The sequence below is a fragment of the Podarcis bocagei genome (assembly GCF_964188305.1).
Source record: "Podarcis bocagei genome assembly, chromosome: 5".
NCBI classification, from domain to species: Eukaryota; Metazoa; Chordata; class Lepidosauria; order Squamata; family Lacertidae; genus Podarcis; species Podarcis bocagei.
The window spans coordinates 3896514-3922513 of record NC_138129.1 but is presented as its reverse complement, the minus strand read 5'-3'; the positions used below and the strand labels follow the sequence as shown (position 1 = coordinate 3922513).

The following is a 26000-nucleotide window of genomic DNA, read 5'->3' as shown; positions in this document are numbered from 1 at the left end:
GTCAGTTTAAAGCCCTCCTGATGAGGTTTCTGAGATTTTTGGCAAAAACATTTCTCCCAACCGTTGTGAGGTGCAGCCCATCACTTGCCAGAAGTCCATCTTCAAGAAACTGCAGTCCGTGATCTAAGAATCCAAACTGTTCCTGTTTACACCATTTGCGAAGCCAGCTGTTCACTTCCACTATTTTCCCCTCTCTCCCTGGGCCACGTCGTTCAACTGGGAGGACAGATGAGATGACAATTTGTGCATTTAGTTGCTTCAATTTCCTGCCAAGAGCCTCGTAGTCTCTTTTGATCTTCTGGAGGCTGTTGCTTGCAGTGTCATTGGTTCCCACATGAACCAAGAGGAAGGGGTATTTGTCAGTGGGTTTTATGATTCCTTGCAGTCGTTCAGTTACATCTTGGATCTTAGCCCCGGGGAGACAGCACACTTCCCGAGACATCTTGTCAGGCCCACAGATCACTGCTTCTGTTCCCCTCAGTAGGGAATCCCCTATCACCACTACACGCCTCCTCTTGGGTTTGGTCGGGGTTCTTCCGTGAGCTGTCCGTTCCAAGGTCGCCTGCACATTCCCTGAGGACTGACTTTGCTGCTCGTCTTCATATACCTGATCAACTGTAATGAGGGAGAGATCCTCAAATGGAGTCTGCTCTTCATCTTCCATGCTAGGGGAGAGGACCTCAAAGCGATTGTGTATTTCTAAACAATCAGAGTGAACCCTGGGCCTCCTACTTCTTTGAGTCACGTTTCTCCATATATCTGGCTCCTGTGTTGGTGAACTATCCTCCTTCTCAGGGGAGTCCCCTGTCTCCTCCTTGGTGGGGACGGTGTGCTCTGTTGCTTCCAAGAAGAGCTCCAGCTCTCTAATTCTTTGGAGCGTAGCTACACGTTCCTCCAGTTGCTGGACTTTGTCTTTTAAAAGGGCAATCAACATGCAATTGCTGCACGTAAAGCTGCCTGCAACCTTTGGCAAGATGGCAAACATTGCGCAGGAATCGCAGGCGACTGCAGCTGTTCCCTCCCCTTCCATCTTGAGATCGTGTCGTTGGGGGTGGCTACAGAGGTCCTCCATCATAAAAAGCTTGAAGACAGGACAAATAACTTCCCTCACAAAAAAAACCTAGGTCTCCCCCAACAAACGTTTGAGACTAGCTCCCCTAAATCTAAAAGATGGGTATAACTGCGTGCGCCGCTAGGCGCGCGCCGCTGCCCTGCAAACTCTGATAAGCTCCTCCCACAGCTAATCCCCTGCCTCAACAGAAACCCTGCCCCTTCTGACCTTTACACAGGGAAAACAGCTAATCAGCCGCAAAGAAACACACACACACAAGAAAACCCCTTTTGCTCCTTCTTCAACTACTGCCCTGCAAACTCTGATAAGCTCCTCCCACAGCTAATCCCCTGCCTCAACAGAAACCCTGCCCCTTCTGACCTTTACACAGGGAAAACAGCTAATCAGCCACAAAGAAACACACACACACAAGAAAACCCTTTTTGCTCCTTCTTCAACTGCTGCCCTGCCAGTTGCCACTGTGTACGCAAACCTATCCTGGCAAGTTGTGTTACCTAAAAGAGGGACACACACAAAAACAGGAGACAGTTTTCACCTGCCAACCGGATGTACTGACAAGTCTGGCAGTAAAACAAAGGACATCTGTCAACAGAAATGCTGTGGAAGGCCGGCAGACACTGAAAAACAGGGGATAGGAATCTGCCTTAAACCAAGTCCGGCCATTGCTGCCTCTTGATTAGCGCTGCCTGCTTGCCATTCCTGGCCTCAAACCCAGGCAGCTGGAATCTGCATTGAAATACATTTCAGGTAGGCGGCGTATAATTTGAGCTGGGACTCCTCCAAACATTCCCCATATGCCGAGGCTCAGTCGTCTCGCATTATTTTGATAACAATTGTGAAAGTCCCTCCTGCCAGGGATAGTTTGTCATGTTCAAAGTGAAAGGATGGTTAAGCAAAAGGAAGGAGATGCCTTATAATTAGCAGATATTGCCTGGATCGAAAGAGCTTCTCTGTTCCCATGGCTGGGGTGTTCATCAAATCTTCTCATCTGCATGGAGCACTTCTTTCGAGACAGAGAAGCGACTTAAAAGCGGGGGTCAGGGTGGGGGCTTTGCAATTCACTGCCCCACCTCCAGGAATGCCCAGTCTCTCAGCTGTGTGGCTGCTTTGGCTCCTGAGCCTAGTGCTTTACCAACTGCACTGGCTCCCGGTGGAGTATAGGGTCAGGTTTAAGGTGCTGGTTTTGACCTTTAAAGCCCTATGCAGCCTAGGACCCTCGTACCTACGGGACCGCCTCTCCTGGTATGCCCCGCGGAGCACTTTAAGGTGCACAAATGAGAACACTTTGGAGGTCCCAAGTTGCAAGGTGGTCAGATTGGTCTCAACTAGGGCCAAGGCCTTTTCAGTACTGGCCCCGACTTGGTGGAGCGCTCTGTCACAAGAGACCAGGGCTCTGCGGGACTTGACATCTTTCCGCAGGGCCTGCAAGACAGAGCTGTTCCGCCTGGCCTTTGGTTTGGACTCAGTCTGACCCTTATGTTGCCCTCCCCTTATGGTTTTGATCTATGGGCTACTTTTAAAATGAGGCTGCTTTTTAAATTGCATTTTAACCAGTATTTTAAATTGGGGTCCCCCCCATTCTGTTTTTACTGTGATTTTATTGGTGTTAGCTGCCCTGAGCCCATCTCTGGCCAGGGAGGGCAGGGTATAAATAAAATTTATTATTATTATTATTATTATTATTATTATTATTATTATTATTATTATTATTATTATATTACACAAGCCCTTTTTCTGCCACATGGAGTGGAAAACTCACCTTTCCTATTTCCATTTGGGTCTCATGTGCCTTGCAAACAAGCCACAAAGGTGTGACAGAGTAAGTTCAGGATGGTGTTTGAGAAATGAGAAAAATTAGCAAAAGAAGAATGGATACAAAAACTTATGGAACATCATCATCATCATCATCATCATTTTATATGTATGCCGCCTTTCTGTTGTTGAAGCTATGTTCAAGGCGGCTTACAACATGGCAAGATTTACATAACTACAAACATAACAGAAGTCATAAGCAATAAATAAAACACAACAAAACGTACACAACCAAATGGAAACAATTTCCACGTAAATCATAAGATCTAAAACTAAAGATAGAACAATGATATCAATAACAGCAACAGCTCTCTCAATCCTCCGTGAACAATTCTTCAGCCCAAGAATCTGTTCAACAGCCTCCACTTTTGTAGCTGGAGTCAGAATATACAGAAATGGTGAAACTTACCAGAAAAATAAGAAATCAAGATAACAAACTTTTTATAAAAGAATGGAAACGGTTTATTGAATATTTACAAACAAACTGTAAACAGATAAGGACATAGGCAGGATTATTGTAATGACCTGCGGTTTTGTAAGAGCATATATTTAAAGCAGATGAATAAGAGAATAAGTTAGGTTAATTTGTAAAAAAATTAATTTTAAGGGACCACAGAAAGAGGAGGAAGGAAGTCGAGTTTTGATATGTTAGAATGACTGTAAAACTATTGAAAACTGTGAGTAAAAATTAAAAGAAATAAATAAAAATAAACGAGAAGCGGATTCATAAACAATACATGGCAGGCTTTTGTAGGAGTCCAATAATTCTTTGGCGGAAGTTCTGCGACAGGTAAATTGCTACTGCTACAGGCTAGTAGTGTGTTTTATTTATTTATTTATTTCACGGCATTTATATACTGCTTAATAGTCATGGAACCACTAAGCAACTTACGAAACAAAACTGACTTAGAAGTGCCTTTACAGTTCTGCTGCAGCTGCATAGCTTAGATTTAGGAAGCCCACGACCCTCATCCATCGTGGCCAAGCTGGCAGGGGCTGATGGGAGATGTAGTCCAAAACATCTGCCGCGCTCTAGGCTGGGGAAGGCTGCTCTAAGGTCTGGAGAGTGAGCATTTTGCATCTTCCTCCCTGCCAGAGACACCACCGCCCTTTAAACACACCTTAATTGCATTTGTTGTGTAATTTGCTAGGTGAGAGAGAGAGAGAGAGAGAGAGAGAGAGAGAGAGAGAGATTAACAGATGACTTATTTGCAATGCAGTGCACCGCTGCCCTGGAGCTGGGTCAAGACAGCAACTAGAACTGTTAATAGGTTGTATGAATACGCCCACAATATATATACACAAAAAGAAAACTATAGCTTAAACTTTAAAATGCCAGCAGATTTTATTATAGCACAATGTTTTATTGAATTGAATGCATTATGTAAACTGTGTTACTTTTATTGTTGTTAGCTGCTCTGAGCCCGGCTTCAGCTGGGGAGGGTGGGATATAAATACAATTCTGCCCGGTCTCGAATCTTCCATTCCTGGGTAAGGTGATTGAGAGAGCGGTTGCTGAACAGCTTGGTAGGTTTCTGGATGAAACATCTGCTCTGGACCCATTCCAGTCCGGCTTCCGCGCTGGTCATGGGACCGAGACGGCTCTGGTCGCCCTAACAGATGATCTCCGCAGGCAGCTGGATCGAGGCGGGTCAGGGCTGCTGATTCTTCTAGATCTGTCAGCAGCCTTTGACATGGTCGATCACGAACTCCTGGACCACCGCCTTGCCGACGTGGGGATCCAGGGCACAGTCCTTCAATGGCTGCGCTCGTTTCTCTCTGGTCGGGGACAGAGGGTGGCGCTTGGGGGGGAATTGTCATCACGCCACTCCTTGGTGTGTGGAGTGCCTCAGGGTGCAATTCTCTCCCCGATGCTTTTTAACATCTTTATGCGCCCCCTCGCCCAGCTTGTCCGGAGTTTTGGGCTGGGTTGCCATCAGTATGCTGATGACACCCAACTCTATCTGTTGATGGATGGCCATCCTGACTCGGCCCCAGACACACTGACCAGATGTCTGGAAGCTGTGGCTGGATGGTTACGTGGGAGCCGGTTGAAGTTAAATCCTTCGAAGACAGAGGTCCTCTGGCTGGGGCGGGACGATATGGGATCGAGGGGGCAACTCCCATCTCTTGCGGGGGTGCAATTAGTGCCAGCACCGGCCGTTAAGAGTTTGGGTGTAATCTTCGATACCTCCCTCTCTATGGAGTCGCAGATTACAGCTATAACAAAGGCGGCATTTTTTCATCTCCGCCAAGCTAAGCAGTTGGCCCCTTATCTCTCTCGTCCTGACCTAGCCACTGTGATCCATGCGACGGTCACCTCCAGACTGGATTATTGTAACTCGCTCTACGTGGGGCTGCCCTTGAGACTGACCCAGAAACTCCAGCGGGTGCAGAATGCCGCGGCGAGACTCCTTATGGGGTCTTCGCTGCGAGAGCACATTCATCCGGTATTATACCAGCTGCACTGGCTCCCGGTGGAGTACAGGATCAGGTTTAAGGTGCTGGTTTTAACCTTTAAAGCCCTATACGGCCTAGGACCCTCGTACCTACGGGACCGCCTCTCCTGGTATGCCCCTCAGAGAAACCTACGGTCTGCAAATAATAACATCCTCAAGGTCCCAGGCCTCAGAGAGGTTAGGCTGGCCTCAACTAGAGCCAGGGCCTTCTCGGCTGCAGCTCCAAACTGGTGGAATGCTCTGTCAAAAGAGACTAGGGCCCTGCGGGACCTGACATCTTTCCGCAGGGCCTGCAAGACAGAGTTGTTCCACCAGGCCTTTGGTCAGGGCGCAGCCTGACTCCCTCCTCTGGCAACCTGCACATAATTCTGCTTAATTGGTTGCCATCAATTTGATTTAATTAATTTTTATAATGAAATATTTTTAGATTGTGTGATTATTTGACTGATTATTTGATTGTTGTTAGCCGCCCTGAGCCCGGCTTTGGCTGGGGAGGGCGGGATATAAATAAAATTTATTATTATTATTATTATTATTATTATTATTATTATTATTATTATCATATCATCATCATCTAACGGGATCCATGTGTCTTGCTTATACACAGAGAACCCCGAGCTTGCATACGGTTCAAGTGTGCCCTTACAAACACCATTTTAGACGTCCTTCGACAGCGACCAGGATGGGTTGAAGTGAAAGAGTAAGGCTTGCGGTTTTCTTCTTAAGGGCGTGATGGGTGGCAAAAGGTCTGCAGGTCTTCCAGGACTCCGCTATACAGCTGCAAATAAAACGTTTTAAGTGGGTTGTAATGCACATTATTCAAACGTTACACTAGATGGCGACGGTGAGCTATGGTAAATTCAATATATTTTTCAAAACATTTTTTTAAAAGCATTTTCACAACGTTTTTTTTAATATGTGTAATATGTGTGTTGATTTCACCCCAGCCAAGATGAAGCTTCCTCCTCTTTTTGTGTGCTGGGGGAAAAATGGATTCTGAAATTCCTACCAGGGATAGCTTTCAGGAAGGAGATTGCACATACACACACAGTTTTCAGACATTTGCACATGCTCAGAGAACAATGCACACAGTCAGCACTAAACAAAAGAGTCGTAGTTCACTGGGATTCTCTCATCGCTCCCAGCAGCCCCTTCTTCTGGCTTCAGTCCCAGAGAAATACATTGTCTTCTCTGCACACTGTTACTAAGGGCAGGGAGCGCAACCACCTCTGGGCTCATGTAGAGATTTGAGTACGTTGAAGGAATAAATGGGAACGATGGGGATCCCAAATTGTGGAGTTTGGAGTTAATTTTGCTTCCTCTGTCTGCCTGCTGCAGCTTAGAGGTCAGCCAGCAGGACAGATTCATTCTGTATTGTCCATCAAAGCAGCTGCAGGTGATCATCCTATATGGATGTTTGCAAGGGGTTTGTATTCCCAACAGTGCCGGATTTACGTATAAGCTAAACAAGCTATAGCTAAGGGCCCACTCTCTTAAAGGTAAAGGTAAAGGGGCCTCTGACCATTAGGTCCAGTTGTGGCCGACTCTGGGGTTGCAGCGCTCATCTCGCTTTACTGGCCGAGGGAGCCGGCGTACAGCTTCCGGGTCATGTGGCCAGCATGACTAAGCCGCTTCTGGCAAACCGGAGCAGCGCACGGAAATGCTGTTTACCTTTCCGCCGGAGTGGTACCTATTTATCTACTTATACTTTGACGTGCTTTCGAACTGCTAGGTTGGCAGGAGCAGGGACCGAGCAACGGGAGCTCACCCCGTCGTGGGGATTCGAACTGCCGACCTTCTGATTGGCAAGTCCTAGGCTCTGTGGTTTAACCCACAGCGCCACCTGTGTCCCTTCCCCACTCTCTTGGGGGCCCCCCCAAAAAATTAAAGGAAAAAAACCCTGTATGTACATTTCCAAAATATAAGATAAAAACGAAGCAAAATAAAACCTACATACAGCAACCGTGTTTTGTGTTGTGTAGGCTCCTAGGATGTAAGTCATGGGCTCCGCCTGCTCGCCTGCTCCCTAAACTATCACTGGTTTGCTTCTTTCTATTTATAGGGTGCCTACATTCTGCATGGACTGGTTGCAGGGCAACATGTGCAAATGGCTTTAGATACCTGTTAGGTCCATCAGTTACCATAAAGCAGGGGTGAACGTTTTTAGGATTGAACTTATTGAGCTCTTTTGAAGGATTGAACTTGTTGGGCTTTTTTAAGGATTTGACCCCAATAAATAAACTGCCCCCAAAATGGACTTTGGACATGCCTGCCATATGGCATATATTCCACAAAGGACAGCTGGGCATATAGAGGGCCCCATTACGTTTGGTGGCTTAGGGCAGGGGTCAGCAAACTTTTTCAGCAGGGGGCCTGTCCACTGTCCCTCAGACCATGTGGGGGACCTGATTATATGGCGGGGGGGGGGGAGAGAGAACGAATTCCTATGCCCCACAGATAACCCAGAGATGCATTTTAAATAAAAGGACACATTCTACCTCATGTAAAAACACATTGATTCCTGGACTGTCCACAGGCCAGATTTAGAAGGCGATTGGGCCAGATCCGGCTCCCGGGCCTTAGTTTGCCTACCCATGGCTTAGGGCCTCATCAAACCTAAATCCAGCCCTGATTCCCAGCAAGGCAAGGGCTTCTTTTTTCAAGCCTCTGTGTTCCCCATATTTTCCCCCAAAGCCCCACATTCAAAGCTGCATCTCCTTTCCTCACTAAACACACCCGATTTCTCCTCAAGTCCTGGATATAAATGCAAACACGCTTCTCTCTTCCCGCTCTCTGGCCGTTCCCAAACATCAGTCGCTAGCCATATTCTTCTCCAGTCCCAGGATCCCTGTTTACTCCTCGGAAATGAAAAATGTGTGGGATCCATTCAGGCTGGAGATCATACATGCCTGAGCAGCAACGCCTCCCTAGGCGCAGATAAATGGACGTCTTTGTGCTGCGTACGCTTGCTGTATTTACATTTCCAGAATGGAGTCCTGGAACAGCCGTGTAAAGAGGGACTTTCATCTCCCCCAGCAAATGATCCTTTCTGCAGAACTACTTAAAATCAGACCACCTGTGATTGGGTGGTGGGTGAAGAGACCTGTGACCATTTCCTTCTTTAAAAAGAGAAACTATGGTGGAATCTACATACGTAAAAAAACCACAACGCTGTGAAAACGCTTTTATAATACAGTCATACCTCGGGTTGAATATGCTTCGAATTGAGCGCGTTCGAGTTGCGCTTCTCGGCAACCCGGAAGTAGTGGAGCGCGTTACTTCGGGGTTTCGCTGCTTGCGCATGCGCAGACGCTCAAAATGACGTCACGCGCATGTGCAGAAGCGGCGAAAAGCGACGCAAGCGTGTGCACACATGCCGTTGCTACTTACGTTTACTTCTAGATGCGAACGGGGCTCAGGAACGGATCTTGTTCATATCTAAAGGTACCACTGTAAATGTTTTGAAAAATATATTGAATTTGCCATAGTTCACCATCGCCGTCTAGTGTCACATTTGCATATTGCACTTTACAACACTTAAATCGTTTTATTGGCAGCTGTATAGAAAACTTGCAGAGTCGGCACAGCAGAGGAACACCCTTTTGCTAGGTGTAATTTCCGCAATGATGATTTCAACTATTGCTGCTCGTTACTATTATTATTTCATCCCCTTTTGCACACACAATCTGCTTGCTTAAATATGTGGAGACCCTGATTCTGGCCTTGTTGGGGTCTGGGGTTTGAATGATGGGGCGTAAAGGTTCTCAGTGGGTAGATGGGTCAACTTTTTTTCTACCCACACCTGTTGAGAGTGTTGGGATGCTGCTGGGAGTCGGGGGCAATTGGAAGGCCCCCAGCTGGCTCCAGCCACCGGCCGGTAGCCGGGCGAGCCTTCTAGCCTCGGCCAGGACGATCAGCTTCACATACCTCTGTCTCTGCCAGGATCTCGCAGCAGCCTTACATTTCTGTAAGCAGCATAGATCTGGGCCCAAAACCCTGTTGTGGGATGCTGTCAGGGGCAATTGGCAGGCCCCCAGCTGGCTCCAGCCGGTAGCCGGGCAATACTCCAGTTCTCAGAACAGCATCAAAACTGCGACTCAAGCCTCAGATACCTTTAGAGACTCTGAGCACGCAAACCAGCAGAGATAATACCTCTTTTGCAGCAGAAGAGGCGGACAGAGAAATGTGTAAGCATAATGTACAGCATTTTATTTAGTATAGTTCAGGAACAAAGGAAAACATGTCTGCTTCCCTTCGTCTCCAGCAAAACAGCACAAAGCAAAAGCTATATACAAACGGAAGTTCCCAGTGAGACTGTGCTGGAAGTAAACAGGCACAACAGTCATGCCTGTACTCTTTTAAGGTGGAACAGAACTATGTCCTAACAGAAAGTGGGTGCTTTGTTTCTGCAGGGGACCATTTCCTGTTGGTCTTTGAGGCCATAAAAGTCAGCTCTGGGGTCCACAGCTCACCTTGAAGACCTCCCATTGATTTCTAGTGCTGCTCTCCATGTTAATCCTATGCTTCATATTGCATTGACATTTTTTGGTTATTTATTTGAAATATTTATACCCCGCTCTTTAGTGGGAAAGGCTCCCCCAGCAACTTAACAATCATCCGTAATAAGATAGTTCCCTGCCCTCAGGCATACAATCTAAAAATACATGACACATGAGGAAAAGCAGAAGAGAGGGGGGAAAGCAAGCTGGGTTCTTCAAAGTTATAGTTCTTATAAAACGAGATGAGAATTGGCAAAGCTTTTGCTAAAATTGTTCCTGTCAGTGAGATGTCCCCTAAGAACAATCTTCAGAGGGCCATTCCATAATATGCTTTTGCTGCCAGTTAAAAATGAGGAGAGTTGCTCTAACAGAGATGCTTGGATGCGCTTTTCCTGGGCAGGAAGATGAGAAGTTTTCTGGGACTCCTTCTTTCCATTGCAATTCCTGGGAGATGAAACAGTGCGGAATATCAGAAACGCAACATGTTACCTGACAGCCGCCTCATTTGGCAGTCAAGGAAGCCACGCCGAGTCTTTATTTAACATATATTAAAAGGGCTCGGGTTGCACCTTTAAGTCTTAACTGAAATGATTTTGTTCCAAGAGCGACTGATAGGCTCTCATGTGACAGTTTGCAATAAACACACTGACATAAAATGCCTCTTTATTCATAGTTCTAGAAAATTGATATGCTTGGATGAAAGCAGTCCTGGGAGCGACATATGCTCTTAAATTAAAGGCCCAGGATGTTTATGGCATTTTAAGCCAGCCAGTTAACGGATCCATAAAAGCGGCGCAGTGAAGGAGCGAAAGGGACCTTGATGTGCTGTTTTTTGTGTCCAACTCGATGTTCTTTGACCTTTTCCCGACAGCGAAGGGGAGTGGGACTTCTACTGGTGTGACGTCCGCTGGCTCCAGGAGAACTTTGACCACACTTATATGGATGAGCATGTGCGCATCAGCCACTTCCGCAATCACTACGAGGTGAGAGGAACTTGGTGACTTGGTGCCAGCCGGGTCACACTAGAACGGAGTCGGGCTGGGCGATACCTGGTTTTCAACATCGCGATATATCACCAGCTGAACATAGCGATAAAGGTAAAGGTAAAGGGACCCCTGACCATTAGGTCCAGTCGTGACCGACGGGGGTTCAAACCGCCGACCTTCTGATCAGCAAGTCCTAGACTCTGTGGTTTAACCCACAGCGCCACCCGCATCCCTAAACATCGTAATATACATCGTGAAATAAGGATGGACTATGCAAAAGCTAAAGGGACGCGGGTGGCGCTGTGGGTTAAACCACAGAGCCTAGAACTTGATGATCAGAAGGTTCGCGGTTCAAATCAACATGACGGGGTGAGCTCCCGTTGCTTGGTCCCTGCTCCTGCCCACCTAGCAGTTCGAAAGCACGTCAAAGTGCAAGTAGATAAATAGGTACCGCTCCAGCGGGAAGGTAAACGGCGTTTCCGTGCACTGCTCTGGTTCGCCAGAAGCGGCTTAGTCATGCTGGCCATATGACCTGGAAGCTGTACGCCGGCTCCCTCTGCCAGTAAAGCGAGATGAGCGCCGCAACCCCAGAGTCGGCCATGACTGGACCTAATGGTCAGGGGTCCCTTTACCTTTATGCAAAGGCTGGCTTCACGGTTTCACCCACATTGGGATTTTTTTGCATAGAACATACAGACCACAATTCACAATATATCGCCAGGTCAAAAACTATGAAACCGATATCACAATACGGACTTCAAACCAGTTTGGGTTGATGTATCAATATATCACCCAACCCTGGTTTGAATTGAAAGCAACTTGGATAACATGGTCCCCCATGGAATCACCAGGTTTGCGGCTCTGCTCACAATCTCTTCCTCAAAACCCATTCATCGTTCTGAGAATCAGAGTGTCTTCCTTAAAAACAAGAGTAATAATAATAATAATAATAATAATAATAATAATGTATACCCCGCCCATCTGGCTGGGTTTCCCCAGCCACTCTGGGCGGCTCTCAACAGAATTAAAAGCACAATAAACCATCAAACATTAAAAGCTTCCCTAAACAGGGCTGCCTTCAGATGTCTTCTAAAAGTCAGATAGTTGTTTATTTCCTTGACATCTTATGGGAGGGCGTTCCACAGGGCGGGTGCCACCACCAAGAAGGCCGTCTGCCGTGAGTTTGGCCTTCACGGTTGTAGAGATGGGGGCAGCAGTGGCGGAGCTTCTTACTCCAGCACCGGGGGGGGGGGCAGAGAACAGATGGGGCTGCGATGGCACCCTGCCTGGATTGTGCTTCCACGGGCGGTCTGCTCCCCCGTACTCCTCTTCCTCCTCCAGTAGGGGGCAGTGTCTCTTGTGTCAATTAACCATTTTATGCAAACAGCCTTGAGCTGTGCATCTTCATAAGAACATAAGAAGGGCCTGCTGGGATCAGGCCATCAGTCCACTTAGTCTCTCGGTGACCTACCAGATCCCCCAGTGGGAAGCCTGCAAAGCAAGTGGAGCTCACCCCGTCGCGCTGATTCGAACTGCTGACCTCACGATCGGCAAGCCCAAGAGGCTCGGTGGTTTAGACCAGAGCCACATGTGTTAGGTTGTGGGTGAACATATCAGACGACACAGCGATTCTTCAAACAGCTCTTGTTTATTCACAGGCCAGAACAGAACTGAACTGAAGGGTTCAGCCAGCCTGCTTATATAGAGCTCCAGTACAACACAACAGTAACCACTTTCTTTAACTATCCAATCAATGAACGTCACTTTCAATCCCTTATTTGCATATGTGGACCTGAGTGAAAACTATCCACAGTATCCCCTTGCTGGCCCAGGGTGAGAACTTCAGTACATAACACCATGCGTCCCCTCTAGGCGGGGGGGGGGGGAGAGGCAAGAGGCTGCCATGGGAGTGCTGAAGGTGGGCCCCTCCAAGTACATTGATTGCTTATTTATTGTAACTCGCTCTACGCGGGGCTGCCCTTGAAGCTGACCTAGAAACTCCAGCGGGTGCAGAATGCCGCGGCGAGACTCTTTACGGAGTCCTTGCCACGGGATCACATTCATCCAGTGCTTTACCAACTGCACTAGCTCCCGGTGGAGTACAGGGTCAGGTTTAAGGTGCTGGTTTTGATCTTTAAAGCCCTATGCAGCCTAGGACCCACGTACCTACGGGACCGCCTCTCCTGGTATCCCCCGTGGAGCACCTTAAGGTCCACAAATGACAACACTTTGGAGGTCCCAGGTCTCAAGGTGGTTAGCTTGGTCTCAACTAGGGCCAGGGCCTTTTAAGTACTGGCCCCAACTTGGTGGAACGCTCTGTCCCAAGAGACCAGGGCCCTGCGGGATGTGACATCTTTCTGCAAGGCCTGCAAGACAGAGCTGTTCCGCCTGGCCTTTGGTTTGGACTCAGTCTGACCCTTATGTTGCCCTCCCCTTATGGTTTTGATCTATGGGCTACTTTTAAAATGAGGCTGCTTTTTAAATTGCATTTTAACCTGTATTTTATATTGGGGGTTTTTTTCTTATTATTTTTTTCCGGAATTTTACTGGTGTTAGCCGCCCTGAGCCCAGCTCTGGCCGGGGAGGGCGGGGTATAAATAACATTTATTACTATTATTATTATTATTGTTGTTGTTGTTATTTGAAGTTGACAAGGTTAGAGCAAAACCCCTTTACATTTTCAGCTCTCATTGATTTCAAACCTATTTCCTTTGGACACTTTTTTCCCCTTTTACTATTCTGAGTTGTCACAAGCCGAAGGATAGCCAATTATTAGTAATAGCTATTTCTTTTCTTATAAATTACTTACAGTACCTCTGCAATAGCTGAAGGTCTGTGCATGTTTGGTAAGTCGTTCTATATAAACAGGCTTTCTCTCGCCCTTCTGTTTTCATTAGGAAGAAGGCATAAAAACATTTTTCACGCAGTGTCTGTGATCAGTGAATCATCAGTTTTGCTGAATTAATCAAACAAAGTGGTTTTAATTGGGTTTTGAATAAATGCGCAGCTAATTGTTACTGTTTTGAACTGTGTTGTGTTGCTGTCTTCCTCAGCGGGTTGTGCAAACGGCTGTTCTGAACGATGCAAAGTAAATTATTTTTTACTTTTAAAAGACAACTGAAGGCGGCCCTGTTTAGGGAAGTTTTTAATGTCTGATGCTGTATTGTTTTTAATATTCAGTTGGAAGCTGCCCATAGTGGCTGGGGAAACCCAGCCAGATGGGCGAGGTATAAATAAAATTATTATTATTATTATTATTATTATTATTATTATTATTATTGGGCAGGGTAGTGGGAACTGCTCTTGGGACGTGGGTGGCACTGTGGGTTAAACCACAGAGCCTAGGACTTGCTGATCAGAAGGTCGGCAGTTCGAATCCCTGTGACGGGGTGAGCTCCCGTTGCTTGGTCCCTGCTCCTGCCAACCTAGCAGTTCGAAAGCACGTCAAAGTGCAAGTAGATAAATAGGTACCACTCTGGCGAGAAGGTAAACGGCGTTTACGTGTGCTGCTCTGGTTCGCCAGAAGCGGCTTAGTCATGGTGGCCACATGACATCTGTACACTGGCTCCCTCGGCCAATAAAGCGAGATGAGCACCGCAACCCCAGAGTCGGTCACGACTGGACCTAATGGTCAGGGGTCCCTTTACCTTTACCTAGTGGGAACTGGGGATGAGTTGATGGAGCCAAGTGGGCAGGGACCAAAAAAAGTTTGGGAACCCCTGAGCAAGATGAGTAGCTAGATAAAGCAGCTCCTGTTTCACATGAGCATTTATTGAGGCTGTTTTTCTCTTTAAAAAAAAAAAATTGGAAATTTTATTTACAGCATAACATAACGCCCCCACCCCACCAATACAGAAATCCACCCTCATTAAACTTGAACATAACATACAATAAGCATAACATACAACAATACAAACAACCAAATACAGTGGTGCCTCGCAAGATGAAAAGAATCCGTTCCGCGAGTCTCTTCGTCTTGTGGTTTTTTCGTCTTGTGAAGTAAGCCCATTAGCGGCTTAGCGGATTAGCACTATTAGCGGCTTAGCGGGTTTAGTGGATCAACTGATAAATGGCTTAGCGGCTTAGCGGATCAGCTGATAAGCGGCTTAGCGGATCAGCTGTTAAGTGGCTTAGCGGCTTAGTGGATCAGCTGATAAGCGGCTTAGCGGCTTGGGAAAGAGGGGGGGGAGGAAAAAACCCACGCAGGAACTCGCAAGACATTTTCGTCTTGCGAAGCAAGCCCATAGGAAATTCGTTTTGCGAAGCACCTCCAAAACGGAAAACCCTTTTGTCTAGCGGTTTTTCCGTCTTGCGAGGCATTCGTCTTGCGGGGCACCACTGTAAAAGATTTCCTTTATCCTGTAACTGGCCTCCTTGTTTACTTCTTATAAGCTGTTTCCTTTATGAATAATTATTAAGATTTTTCTAACTATAACTTGAATATGCACAAAGTCTCCTGCAGACATTAATCGAAACAAGTCCAGGTATGTATTTTAGGGCACTGTTTTGTGAAGTATTCTCTGCATTTCCCCCATGCTTTTTGAAACTCTTGTCTAGTGCAGTGTTTCCCAACCACTGTTCCGCGGCACACTAGTGTGCCGCGAGATGTTGCCTGGAGGGAGGTGGGCGAGTCGGGTGGCGAGAGGCGGGGCGGCGACGGCGAGGAGAGGCCGCCCAGCGCGGGGCTCTCGCCGTCTGCCTGCCTGGCTGCCTGCGAGCTCGGCGGGCAGCGCCTCCGTCCGCAGCGCCCGCCTCGCGGCTCTCATTCCCTGCCCCTGCCAAAGCTCACCCAGCCAAGCCGTGCTCTCCTTCCTGCCTCGCTTTGCTGCCTCCTCCCCCCCACCCCCAAAGCTTGGAGGTTCCCCGGCAAGGGGGAGGGAAAAAAATTGAAACTTACACTTTCGTGCGTCCCTCCCGGCGTGACGCTGCGCGCTGACGTCACGGGGCTGTAATGGTGGTGTGCCTCGAGATTTTTTTCATCAAACAAGTGTGCCTTTGCCCAAAAAAGGTTGGGAAACACTGGTCTAGTGTGATCTCAAATTTCCTCTGTTAATCTAGCCAGTTCAATATGCTCTAACAGTTTGTCTTGCCATTCCTTTTTTGTTGGCACACTTTCTTTTCCCCAGTTTTTAGCAATCAGGATCCTTGCCGCTCCTGTGGCATAGAGGAATATTTTCTGAACTTCTCTTGCTATACCTGTGTCCGTTATCCCTAGTAGAAAACCTTCTGTATTTTTCATAAAGTTATACTTAAACATATTTATTTTTTAAGCTTGTCATATAATATAGTACAGTGGTACCTCTGGATGCGAATGGGATCCTTTCCGGGACCCCGTTTGCATCCTGAAGTGAACAAAACCTGCGTCTGCTTGTGCCGCAATTCACCGCTTCCGCGCAAATTTTGAGCATCATTTTGAGCGTCTGCACTTGCGCAAGCAGCGAAACCCAGAAGTAACACGTTCTGTTACTTCCGGGTCGCCATGGAGCGCAACCTAAAAATATTCATCCTGAAGCATATTTAACCCGAGATAGGACTGTATAGTAAGGGACACGGGTGGCGCTGTGGGTTAAACCACAGAGCCTAGAACTTGCCGATCAGAAGGTCGGCGGTTCAAATCCCCGCGATGGGGTGAGCTCCCGTTGCTCGGTCCCAGCTCCTGCCAACCTAGCAGTTCGAAAGCACATCAAAGTGCAAGTAGATAAATAGGTACCACTCTGGCGGGAAGGTAAATGGCGTTTCCATGCGCTGCTCTGTCTCGCCAGAAGCAGCTTAGTCATGCTGGCCACATGACCCGGAAGCTGTACGCCGGTTCCCTCGGCCAATAAAGTGAGATGAGCGCCGCAACCCCAGAGTCGGCCACGACTGGACCTAATGGTCAGGGGTCCCTTTACCTTTACCTTTATTACTGTATAGTATATGAGCTGGTTTTTTCTCATCCTTCGTGCCCCTGCAGCTGACTCGGAAGAACTACATCGTGAAGAACCTGAAGCGGTTTCGGAAGCAGCTGGAGAGGGACTCTGGGAAGCTGGAAGCCATGAAATGCGACTTCTTCCCCAAGACCTTTGAGATGCCCTCGGAGTACCACTTGTTTGTGGAGGAGTTCCGCAAGAACCCTGGAATCACCTGGATTATGAAGCCGGTAAGAGGGCTTATGGCCGAGGGGAATGGGACGAGGTGGCTCCACCATTTATTTATATTTAATCTTTTTTATTGATTTCCCAATTAAAAAATCAAATTAATATATCCAATCATAATACAGTAGTACCTTGGGATGCGGACAGGATCCGTTCCGGAGCCCCGTTCGCATCCTGAATAGAACGTAAGACACGACTGCATGTCTGTGCGTGCGTGGGTTGCATTTTGCCGCTTCCGCGCATGCGCGCGACGTCATTTTGAGCGTGTGCGCATGCATGAGCGGCAAAACCCGCTCCGTTACTTCGAGGTTGCCGTGGAGCGCAACCCGAAAGCGCTCAACCTGAAGCACATTCAACCCGAGGTATGACTGTACTCCAATTAAAATAAAAAACTAAAATAAAAAAGACCAAAACTATAGTCCGAATTATAATTATTTGTTTTTTGGAGCTCCCCACTGTCTGGATCTCTGAAGCATATCTCCACATTCCAGTCCTGCCTTTCCTCATTGTTTCCATGTTTTCCATATCTCGATTTTGACACTTTATAATTCTCCGTCCCTGAGTTCACGATTCTCAATCATGTCAAACATCATATACTTTCATCCGTCAATTACAGCTTTATTAGCACTGTATTTCTCGCTCTATAAGACGTACCCGACCATAAGACGCACCTAGTTTCTAGAGGAGGAAAACAAGAAAAAAAAATATTCTGAATCAAATGTTGTTGAAGAGGCTTTGCGTGGCTATCCCTGAAGCCAGAACAGCAAGAGGGATTGCTGCGCGCACACATTTCCCCTTACTTTTTAGGAGGGGAAAAGTGCATCTTATAGAGCGAAAAATACACTATATATTTTTCCAACTGCCTTTTTATCAGCGCAGCTTCCTCTGACTCCATTCCAATCTGGGATGTTGTCCAAGTCTGTTATCTGAAGTTTAATGGCGCAGCAACTCCCAATCATTAATTGTCCAAACCTTCCTTTTGAGCTTTATTGAACCGGAACCTTCCAAGTTAAATTGTTAGGCCAAACTGTTTGCAATATTGCAATGTAGATAAACTGTATTCCACAAATATCAGTCATTTGGCGATCGATCAGCCTTTGGAGACCGCACTCTTCCCCCTCCGGGCCCTAGAAGGGGGGGGGCTGCTAGACACCCAGGTGGCACCACCATCGTCCTGGCACAAATTAAGCACACGCCTTCTCCGGAGGAGATTATGGCGGGATCCACGGTGCTGCTGCTCCCAAGCTCCAGGCAGGCAGGTGAGAAAAGGCGGCCGTGGCGGGGAGGTTACAGTTCAGGTGTAGAAAGCACGCTTCGCCTGGGGGGAGCCCCTGATTTAGGGAGAGGATCTCAGGTAGGGAGGGGCGCGTGGTGCTTATAACAATATAATAATAATAATTTATTATTTATACCCCGCCCATCTTGCTGGCTTTCCCCAGCCACTCTGGGCAGCTTCCAACAAAATATTAAAATACAATCATCTATTAAACATTAAAGGCTTCCCTAAACAGGGCTGCCTTCAGATGTCTTCTAAAAGTCTGATACAGTGGTACCTCTGGTTATGTACTTAATTCCTTCCAGAGGTCCGTTCTTAATCTGAAACTGTTCTTAACCTGAAGCACCACTTTAGCTAATGGGGCCTCCTGCTGCCGCTGCGCTGCCGGAGCACGATTTCTGTTCTCATCCTGAAGCAAAGTTCTTGACCCGAGGTACTATTTCTGGGTTAGCGGAGTCTGTAACCTGAAGCGTATGTAACCCGAGGTACAACTGTATCTGCATTTGTACTGGCACTTTGCCCACGTTTTGAACGTTTGCATGCATTATCCGGCACTGCAAAATTTCGGTTCCAAGGGATGGCTGTGTTTCGGTTTGAATATTGTTTCGGAAAGTGGAAACCAGGTAGGTTTTAAATGAGATCTGACTTGAATTTCTCTCTCACTGTGTGTGTGTGTGTGTGTGTGTGTGTGTGTGTGCGCGCGCGCGCGCGCGCACATAGATATATATAATAAATGAAACACTCTGAATTTTCTTCAACGGGTCTCTGTCGCCTTCCATCCCCCGGAGCTCCGATTGCCCCTTTCGCAGACCTTAGGAGAAACAAGCTTTTCCTGCATGTAATATTCTGCTCACTCGCTTCCCCAAGGGAGCAGGGGGGGCAAATCTGCCTCTTTGGGAGGCTAGCAAAGAAGCCGAGAGGAGGCGAGGCAAGGCATGCCGTCGCTGCCAGATGATGAGAGACGTTTTAGCATCATGGATACGGCCCCTCCGCGCATAATTACCTCCACACCCATCTGCGAGGCTCGCAGTGGGGCAGGTCGTTTGCCGGCCGATAAAAGCTGGCACCAGCCGCTTTTCGCCTCCCGCCTGCAAATGAGGGGCAGGCCTCCGAGTGGGGGAATGGGAGGCAATTATGCAAACGAGCGCGTGAATTACTGCCAGGAGGATAACAGCCAGCGATTATCTAAGTCTACAAATGATAATTTGTGTTAATTGCCAGCAAGAAACCTTGCATTAAGCTGATTTGGGCCCACATCCTCAATTAACATTGGGGAGGGAAAAGCAGGATATGCGGAACGAGACTGTATTAAAAAGGTTGCAATTACCAACGTTGCGCCGACAAGTGGAAAGACGCGGGTTGAAGAAGGCTCTGGAGGTGGAGGCAGGAGTTCAGTTCTCCTCAGGTTCTGGTTAATAGATCCGTTTTTTACTACCCTCTCCCTTTCGAAGGGGGAGAGGAAAATTAAGTTAAAAGTCAATATTCGCTTAAATACCTCGTTCACGCTGCGTATTCTAGAAAGGCCTTGGACTAGCAGGTGAAGTTGGTGCCTTCTCAGCGGGGTTGGGTTTGAGTGGTGCCTAATGAGAAGGACCTGGGAGTTCTGTGCTGCAAATTCTGCGAGCTGAAACCCGGAGTTTTATGCCTGCGATGTATCAAGGCGGAATATCTCACTGTCGCTTCATCGTTAGAGAATGGGATGCAGAGCAGAGCAGAGCAGATGGAGACGCAAAAGAGGTGTTTTGTAGTGTTGGCAGCCCTGGGATCTAGGAAAGAATTAGGCAAAGGGTCTGGAACAGGAAGAGGGTCTGGAAAAGAAGGACGGGAACAAGGAGCAGCCAACCTGCTCACTTCGCTAGCCAACCTGGTTGCTAACCCAGTGGCCTGCTTACCCGGTGTCAGGAGCGAGCCAGCAGTAAATCACACCCTGCAAGTTGGAGTTAACTCTTAATTAGCAAAAATGCAATCAACACAGGAGTGCCAGGCCTAATGAGCATGGCAACTCACTCCAATAGATCTTGCCCCCATGAAGCAATTGCTCAGACTGAAGGTCCCCAAGTCCCCACCTCTCCAGGGTTTTCCCCAAGCAATCTGAGACTGTGTGTGATGGCCTGGGAATCGGATTCAGAGGCTGAATCTGAGGAATCCCAGCCTGCACAGGAGTCCCCGCCTCCAGGACCAGCTGAACCGGGGCTGGGGCTTGAACCTGAAGGGTCCTCACCTGTGCTGGATCCTCAGGAGCAGACACCAGCTGAATCTGCTCTGGCTCCGGAGGTGATGGAGGACCCATTGCCTGCAGGTGCTCCACTCTCAGCCCCGTCAGGGGAAGAGGAGGTTGCCTCAGGGTCTGGTAACCCCCCAGCCTCTCCTGAGCTGCAGAGGCTCAGGGCAGAGAGGCGGAGGGAACTAAGTTCCCACAGGAGGAGTGCTCGCCTCCAGGCCTGGAGGGGCGAGTCACCAGAGGATCGGGGCCGCCTTATGCCTCGGGGCAGATAAAAACCAGCCAGCCCCAGTCCCAGGTTGCGGGAGCAACATTGTTGGTAGCCTGTTCCTGCCGGCACCCTGTCCTGCTCTCCCGCCAGAGTTCCTGACCACACCCGACTGCTTGCCTTGGACCCCGCTTCAGCCTTGACGGACAGCCTCCATACCACACCCTCGACCTCGGACTGGACTCAGACCACGCCGCACGGTAACTCCCCAGGACCAGCACACTGCGCCTGCATGAAGCTAAGATCGCCCAGTCCTAGGCGCGCAGGAGGGTGGAGCCGGCTTGCCGACTCAGCATCTTGCTGGTTCGTTCACTCCCAAACTCGCGGTGCAGAGCTGCCTGCGGCAGAAGAGCCCACCACAGTGCTCCGACTGATGGGCGGGCTCTTCCCCGGACTCAACTCTCGGGCCCTGGACTCTCGGGCTGGCGCCCCTGAGAGCCTGGCATCCGGGTGCCCCGCACCCCTAGTGCCTATGGGTAAGACGGCCCTGTCTGGGAGACCAGTGGGGGGCTTTTTGCAGCAAGAGTGGGAGACACTCACCTGTGCGTCTTCACTGGCCTGACCCATCTCTGTCTCTTGGCTTCCCTCCCGCTTCAGCTTCTGCCTCTGAGTCTGAACTTCTCTCTTCCACAGACTCTCCCCACTCACTAAGGCCTGCTGCCTCGTCAGCTTCTGACACCTCCTTCTCCCAGTCTTCTGCTTCTCCGTCATCCCACCAAGACTCCCCAGACTCTGGGCTTTACGTCAGGAGTTCAGCCTACACTCGAGTAGGACCCTGGCAGAGACACATGCCCGACTGGCATGTTCTCTCCCTCCTGGTTGATCGGTTTGGGAGCTTCATAAGCTTTCTTCTGCCCGAACATCACAGCGACCGATGCCAACCGACACCGGCAGACATCTGCAGAGTTTGCGCACCTTGCGTGACAGACCTCAGCAACTCAGCATTTTGGCTAATCTACTTTATTTACATATCAACACACACGGAGCACTTCAACATGGCTCCGTCTCTCTCTAGTATCAGACAGCAAAGAGAAAAAGAACAAAGGACAAGAGTCCCACTTCACGGAACACAGTCACACAAACATCTTGTCTTCGTCTCTTGCCACTCTGTGGAGTCAAAACATACACCGTCATGTGAAAGACAACAATCCCATGACTGCGATCATGGAACAGGAATTCTAACATATTCTTCCCCTGGGGTTTCCCCATCTAGTTCATCCCACCATTCCTCAGCATCCAACCGGCCCATGACATCTGGGATCTCTAGGATGGGGGGGGGGGCAGATACAAATGCTTTGCAGGCTTTATTTATTTATTTATTTATTTATTTATTTATACCCCACCCATCTGGCTGGGCTTCCCCAGCCACTCTGGGCAGCTTCCAACAAAATATTAAAATACCGTAATAAGGCCCGTATAGTTAAAGCTATGGTTTTCCCTGTGCAGTGGTACCTCGGGTTAGATATGCTTCAGGTTCCAGATGCTTCAGGTTACAGACTCCGCTAACCCAGAAATAGTACCTCAGGTTAAGAATTTTGCTTCAGGATGAGAACAGAAATCGTGCTCCGGCGGCAGGAGTGGGAGGCCCCCATTAGCTAAAGTGGTGCTTCAGGTTAAGAACAGTTTCAGGTTAAGAACGGAGCTCCAGAACGAATTAAGTACTTAACCCGAGGTACCACTGTAGTGATGTATGGAAGTGAGAGCTGGACCATAAAGAAGGCTGGTGGCCAAAGAATGGATGCTTTTGAATTTTGGTGCTGGAGGAGACTCTTGAGAGTCCCATGGACTGCAAGAAGATCAAACCTCTCCATTCTGAAGGAAATCAGCCCTGAGTGCTCACTGGAAGGACAGATCCTGAAGCTGAGGCTCCAAGACTTTGGCCACCTTATGAGAAAAGAAGACTCCCTGGAAAAGACCATGATGTTGGGAAAGATGGAGGGCACAAGGAGAAGGGGACGACAGAGGACGAGATGGTGGGACAGTGTTCTCGAAGAGACCAGCATGAGTTTGACCAAACTGCGGGAGGCAGTGGAAGACAGGAGTGCCTGGCGTGCTCTGGTCCAGGGGGGCACGAACAGTTGGACACAACTAAACGACTAAACAATACATCAAACATTGAAAGCTTCCCTAAACAGTAATGAATACTGTAGTACAGTGGTGCCCCGCAAGACGAATACCTCGCAAGACAAAAAACTCGCTAGACGAAAGGGTTTTTCGGTTTTGCGTTGCTTCGCTAGACGAATTTCCCTATGGGCTTGCTTCGCAAGACGAAAACACCTTGTGGTTTTTTTTTAAAGCCGCTTGAAGAGGCGCAGTTGTGACGGACCGTGCTTCGCAAGACGAAAAACATCGCAAGACGAAAAGACTCGCGGAACGAATTTTCGTCTTGCGAGGCACCACTGTAGATAGCACAGTTCTCTGCAGTGTCAGCCCAGCCCAGAGTGCATGAACCACCTTCCTTTGCTGGCTAGCACCTGTCAATCCTCTCCCAGGCCCCCAATGTCTGACCATCTTGGCACGGAAGGCTCCATGCCATGCTCAGCTCTGTGCTGATTTAAGCAGCTGCCACTTAAACGAGGGGTGGGAGGTGGGGAGAATCTCGTGAAAAGAGCTGGCAATAAAAATATTTCTTTCTTTGCCTTACAAAATGTTCTGCTTGGGGGGGCGGGGGAATACACGGGCCTTAAAACTAGGAAGGTAATATACGAGACCGAGACAGGGACGTTTTAACAGCCCAATATCTCACTTCCTGCGAGGCTCGGAAAGCGTGCTTTATCACCTGGGGGAGCTGGGATTCCGGGATTTCAGAGCTGGTTTCGAGGAGGACACGGCCCCAGAAATCCAGGGGGGCTGTGTGTGGCTTTAGATGATTCTGTACACAGCCAGGGGCTCAGGTGGTAAGGATCAGGCCGCCCACTTACAGGATTGGCCACTGACGTGCAAGGAGCCTGAGAGTTTAATGTACAGTGGTACCTCGGGTTACAGATGCTTCAGGTTACAGACACTTCAGGTTACAGACTCCACTAACCCAGAAATAGTACCTCAGGTTAAGAACTTTGCTTCAGAAATTGGGTGGTGATAGCCACTAGCTTAGATGGCTTTAAAATAGGAGTAGACAAATGGATGGGTGGCTCACAGCCATAATAATAATAATAATAATAATAATAATAATAATAATAATAATAATAATAATAATAATACAATTTTATTTATATCCCGCCCTCCCCAGCCGAAGCCAGGCTTAAAGCGGCTATCAACAATAAAAGTAACACAGCATTCCAAAATCAATTCATTCTAAAATCAATTCAAAATCAAATTAATGGCAACCATTGCGCTAGAGTTCTGTGAGGATTACCAAAGGAGGGGGTCAGACTGTGCCTTGGCCAAAGGCCTGGTGGAACAGCTCCATCTTGCAGGCCCTGCGGAAAGATGTCAAGTCCCGCAGGGCTCTGGTCGCTTGTGACAGAGCGTTCCACCAGATCGGAGCCACAGCCAAAAAGGCCCTGGCTCTGGTCAAGGCCAGCCTAACCTCCCTGTGGCCTGGGACCTCCAAGATGTTTTTATTTGAAGACCGTAAGGTCCTCCATGGAACATACCAGAAGAGGCGGTCCTGTAGGTACGAAGGTCCTAGGCCGTATAGGGCTTTAAAGGTCAATACCAGCACCTTAAACCTGATCCTGTACTCCACCGGGAGCCAGTGCAGCTGGTATAGCACCGGGTGAATGTGATCCCATGGCAAGGATCCTGTAAGGAGTCTCGCCGCAGCATTCTACACCCGCTGGAGTTTCTGGGTCAGTCTCAAGGGCAGCCCCACATAGAGCGGAACTTCAATGTACAGAATCAATTCCTACCTCCAAGGTGGTTTTCTCATCAGCATGAACTGCAAAGGTAACTTTAGCAGCCCTTGATTTACAACCAAAACATCTGTGGGGGTGGAAGCAGTCCCATTTAAAACTCCCCCCAATACTTGCAAGGGAAACTTTTTCCCTGTGCCGCTGGAGAGACAGGCTGCATAGCAACATGCAGAACCATAAAGATTTTACCAGCTCTCCTCTGGGATGGCCGGCATAACTCACCCGTGGCACCACCACTCATGAGTAATGCCACCATCCCAAATTTGTGCCCGTAAAACCTTTATATCATGGCACACCATCAAGCATTCCCTTTTATATTGCTAAATAAAATAGCATCGTCAGCTTTAGAAACACAGCAGGGAGGAGGCGGTGAGCCGTTCCGCTGAGCTGCAGCTGGAAAATTTGTGGGTGGCTGGTTTTAAGACAAACCGGGCGCCTCTTTGTAGCCTTCCTCCCAAACGACTTAAGGCTTTTCACAAATATCTTAATTGCTGGGTCCCAGAAGGTGCCTGTTATGTGATAAGGGACACAGGGGCCCATAAGCTGAAGTGTCATTCCCTCCCCACAGCAAGAAATGGATTCAGATTCTGCACTAATAAACAAACAAACGAAAAACCTCCTCTTCAAATGGTTCAATTCAGTCATGTATATCCACAAGCTTATTTTGCAGAAAATAACTTTATAGTGTTGAATGCGTCGTTTTCTTCCACAGGCAATGTTTGCAGTTTTTCATGGGCAGTGTTAGCAAAGGGACCGTAGTAATATTTATCACGTCCGCATTCCATCTCTTCTCCAGGGAGCTCAAGGCAAAGTGCATGAGGTTATGCCATTTTTTTCTTAACAAGAAACCTGTAAACGTTGAGGGATGATGACTGGCCAGGGGATTCTGAACTCTAAACAGCCAAGTTAGCCAAATAATTGTAGGATAAAAGGTAAAGGGACCCCTGACCATTAGGTCCAGTCATGACCGACTCTGGGGTTGCGGTGCTCATCTCGCTTTACTGGTGTACAACTTCCGGGTCATGTGGCCAGCATGACGAAGCTGCTTCTGGTGAACCAGAGCAGGGCACGGAAACGCCGTTTACCTTCCCCTCAGAGCGGTACCTATTTATTTACTTGCACTTTGACGTGCTTTCGAACGTCTAGGTTGGCAGGAGCAGGGACTGAGCAACAGTAGCTCACCCCGTCGCGGGGATTCGAACCGCTGACCTTCTGATCGGCAAGCCCTAGGCTCAGTGGTTTAACCCACAGCACCACCCACATCCCCCAGTTGTAGGATAAAAAGATGCAAAATGATCAGCTTCCGATATTGGCTTAACTGGGGCAGGTTTTCAGAATCCGTTTCCTCTTGGTGCATCATGTGGATTGCTTTGGAGCAGAATTTATTGAGAAAGTTGTCATTTTATTTCTCTGCCAAGG

General features: G+C 48.3%; 1 protein-coding gene across 3 annotated transcripts in view; it reads left to right on the top strand.

Moving 5' to 3' along the window:
* The window catches only part of TTLL9 (tubulin tyrosine ligase like 9), a 57419-nt gene that overhangs the window by 10033 nt on the left and 21386 nt on the right, over positions 1–26000 (top strand). For all 3 annotated transcript variants that reach the window (XM_081196449.1, XM_081196450.1, XM_081196448.1), the window contains exons 3-5: positions 5951–6043; positions 10714–10825; positions 16782–16967. In XM_081196449.1, the coding sequence (XP_081052575.1) occupies positions 5951–6043; positions 10714–10825; positions 16782–16967 (391 nt within the window). The remainder of the gene's footprint in view (positions 1–5950; positions 6044–10713; positions 10826–16781; positions 16968–26000) is intronic.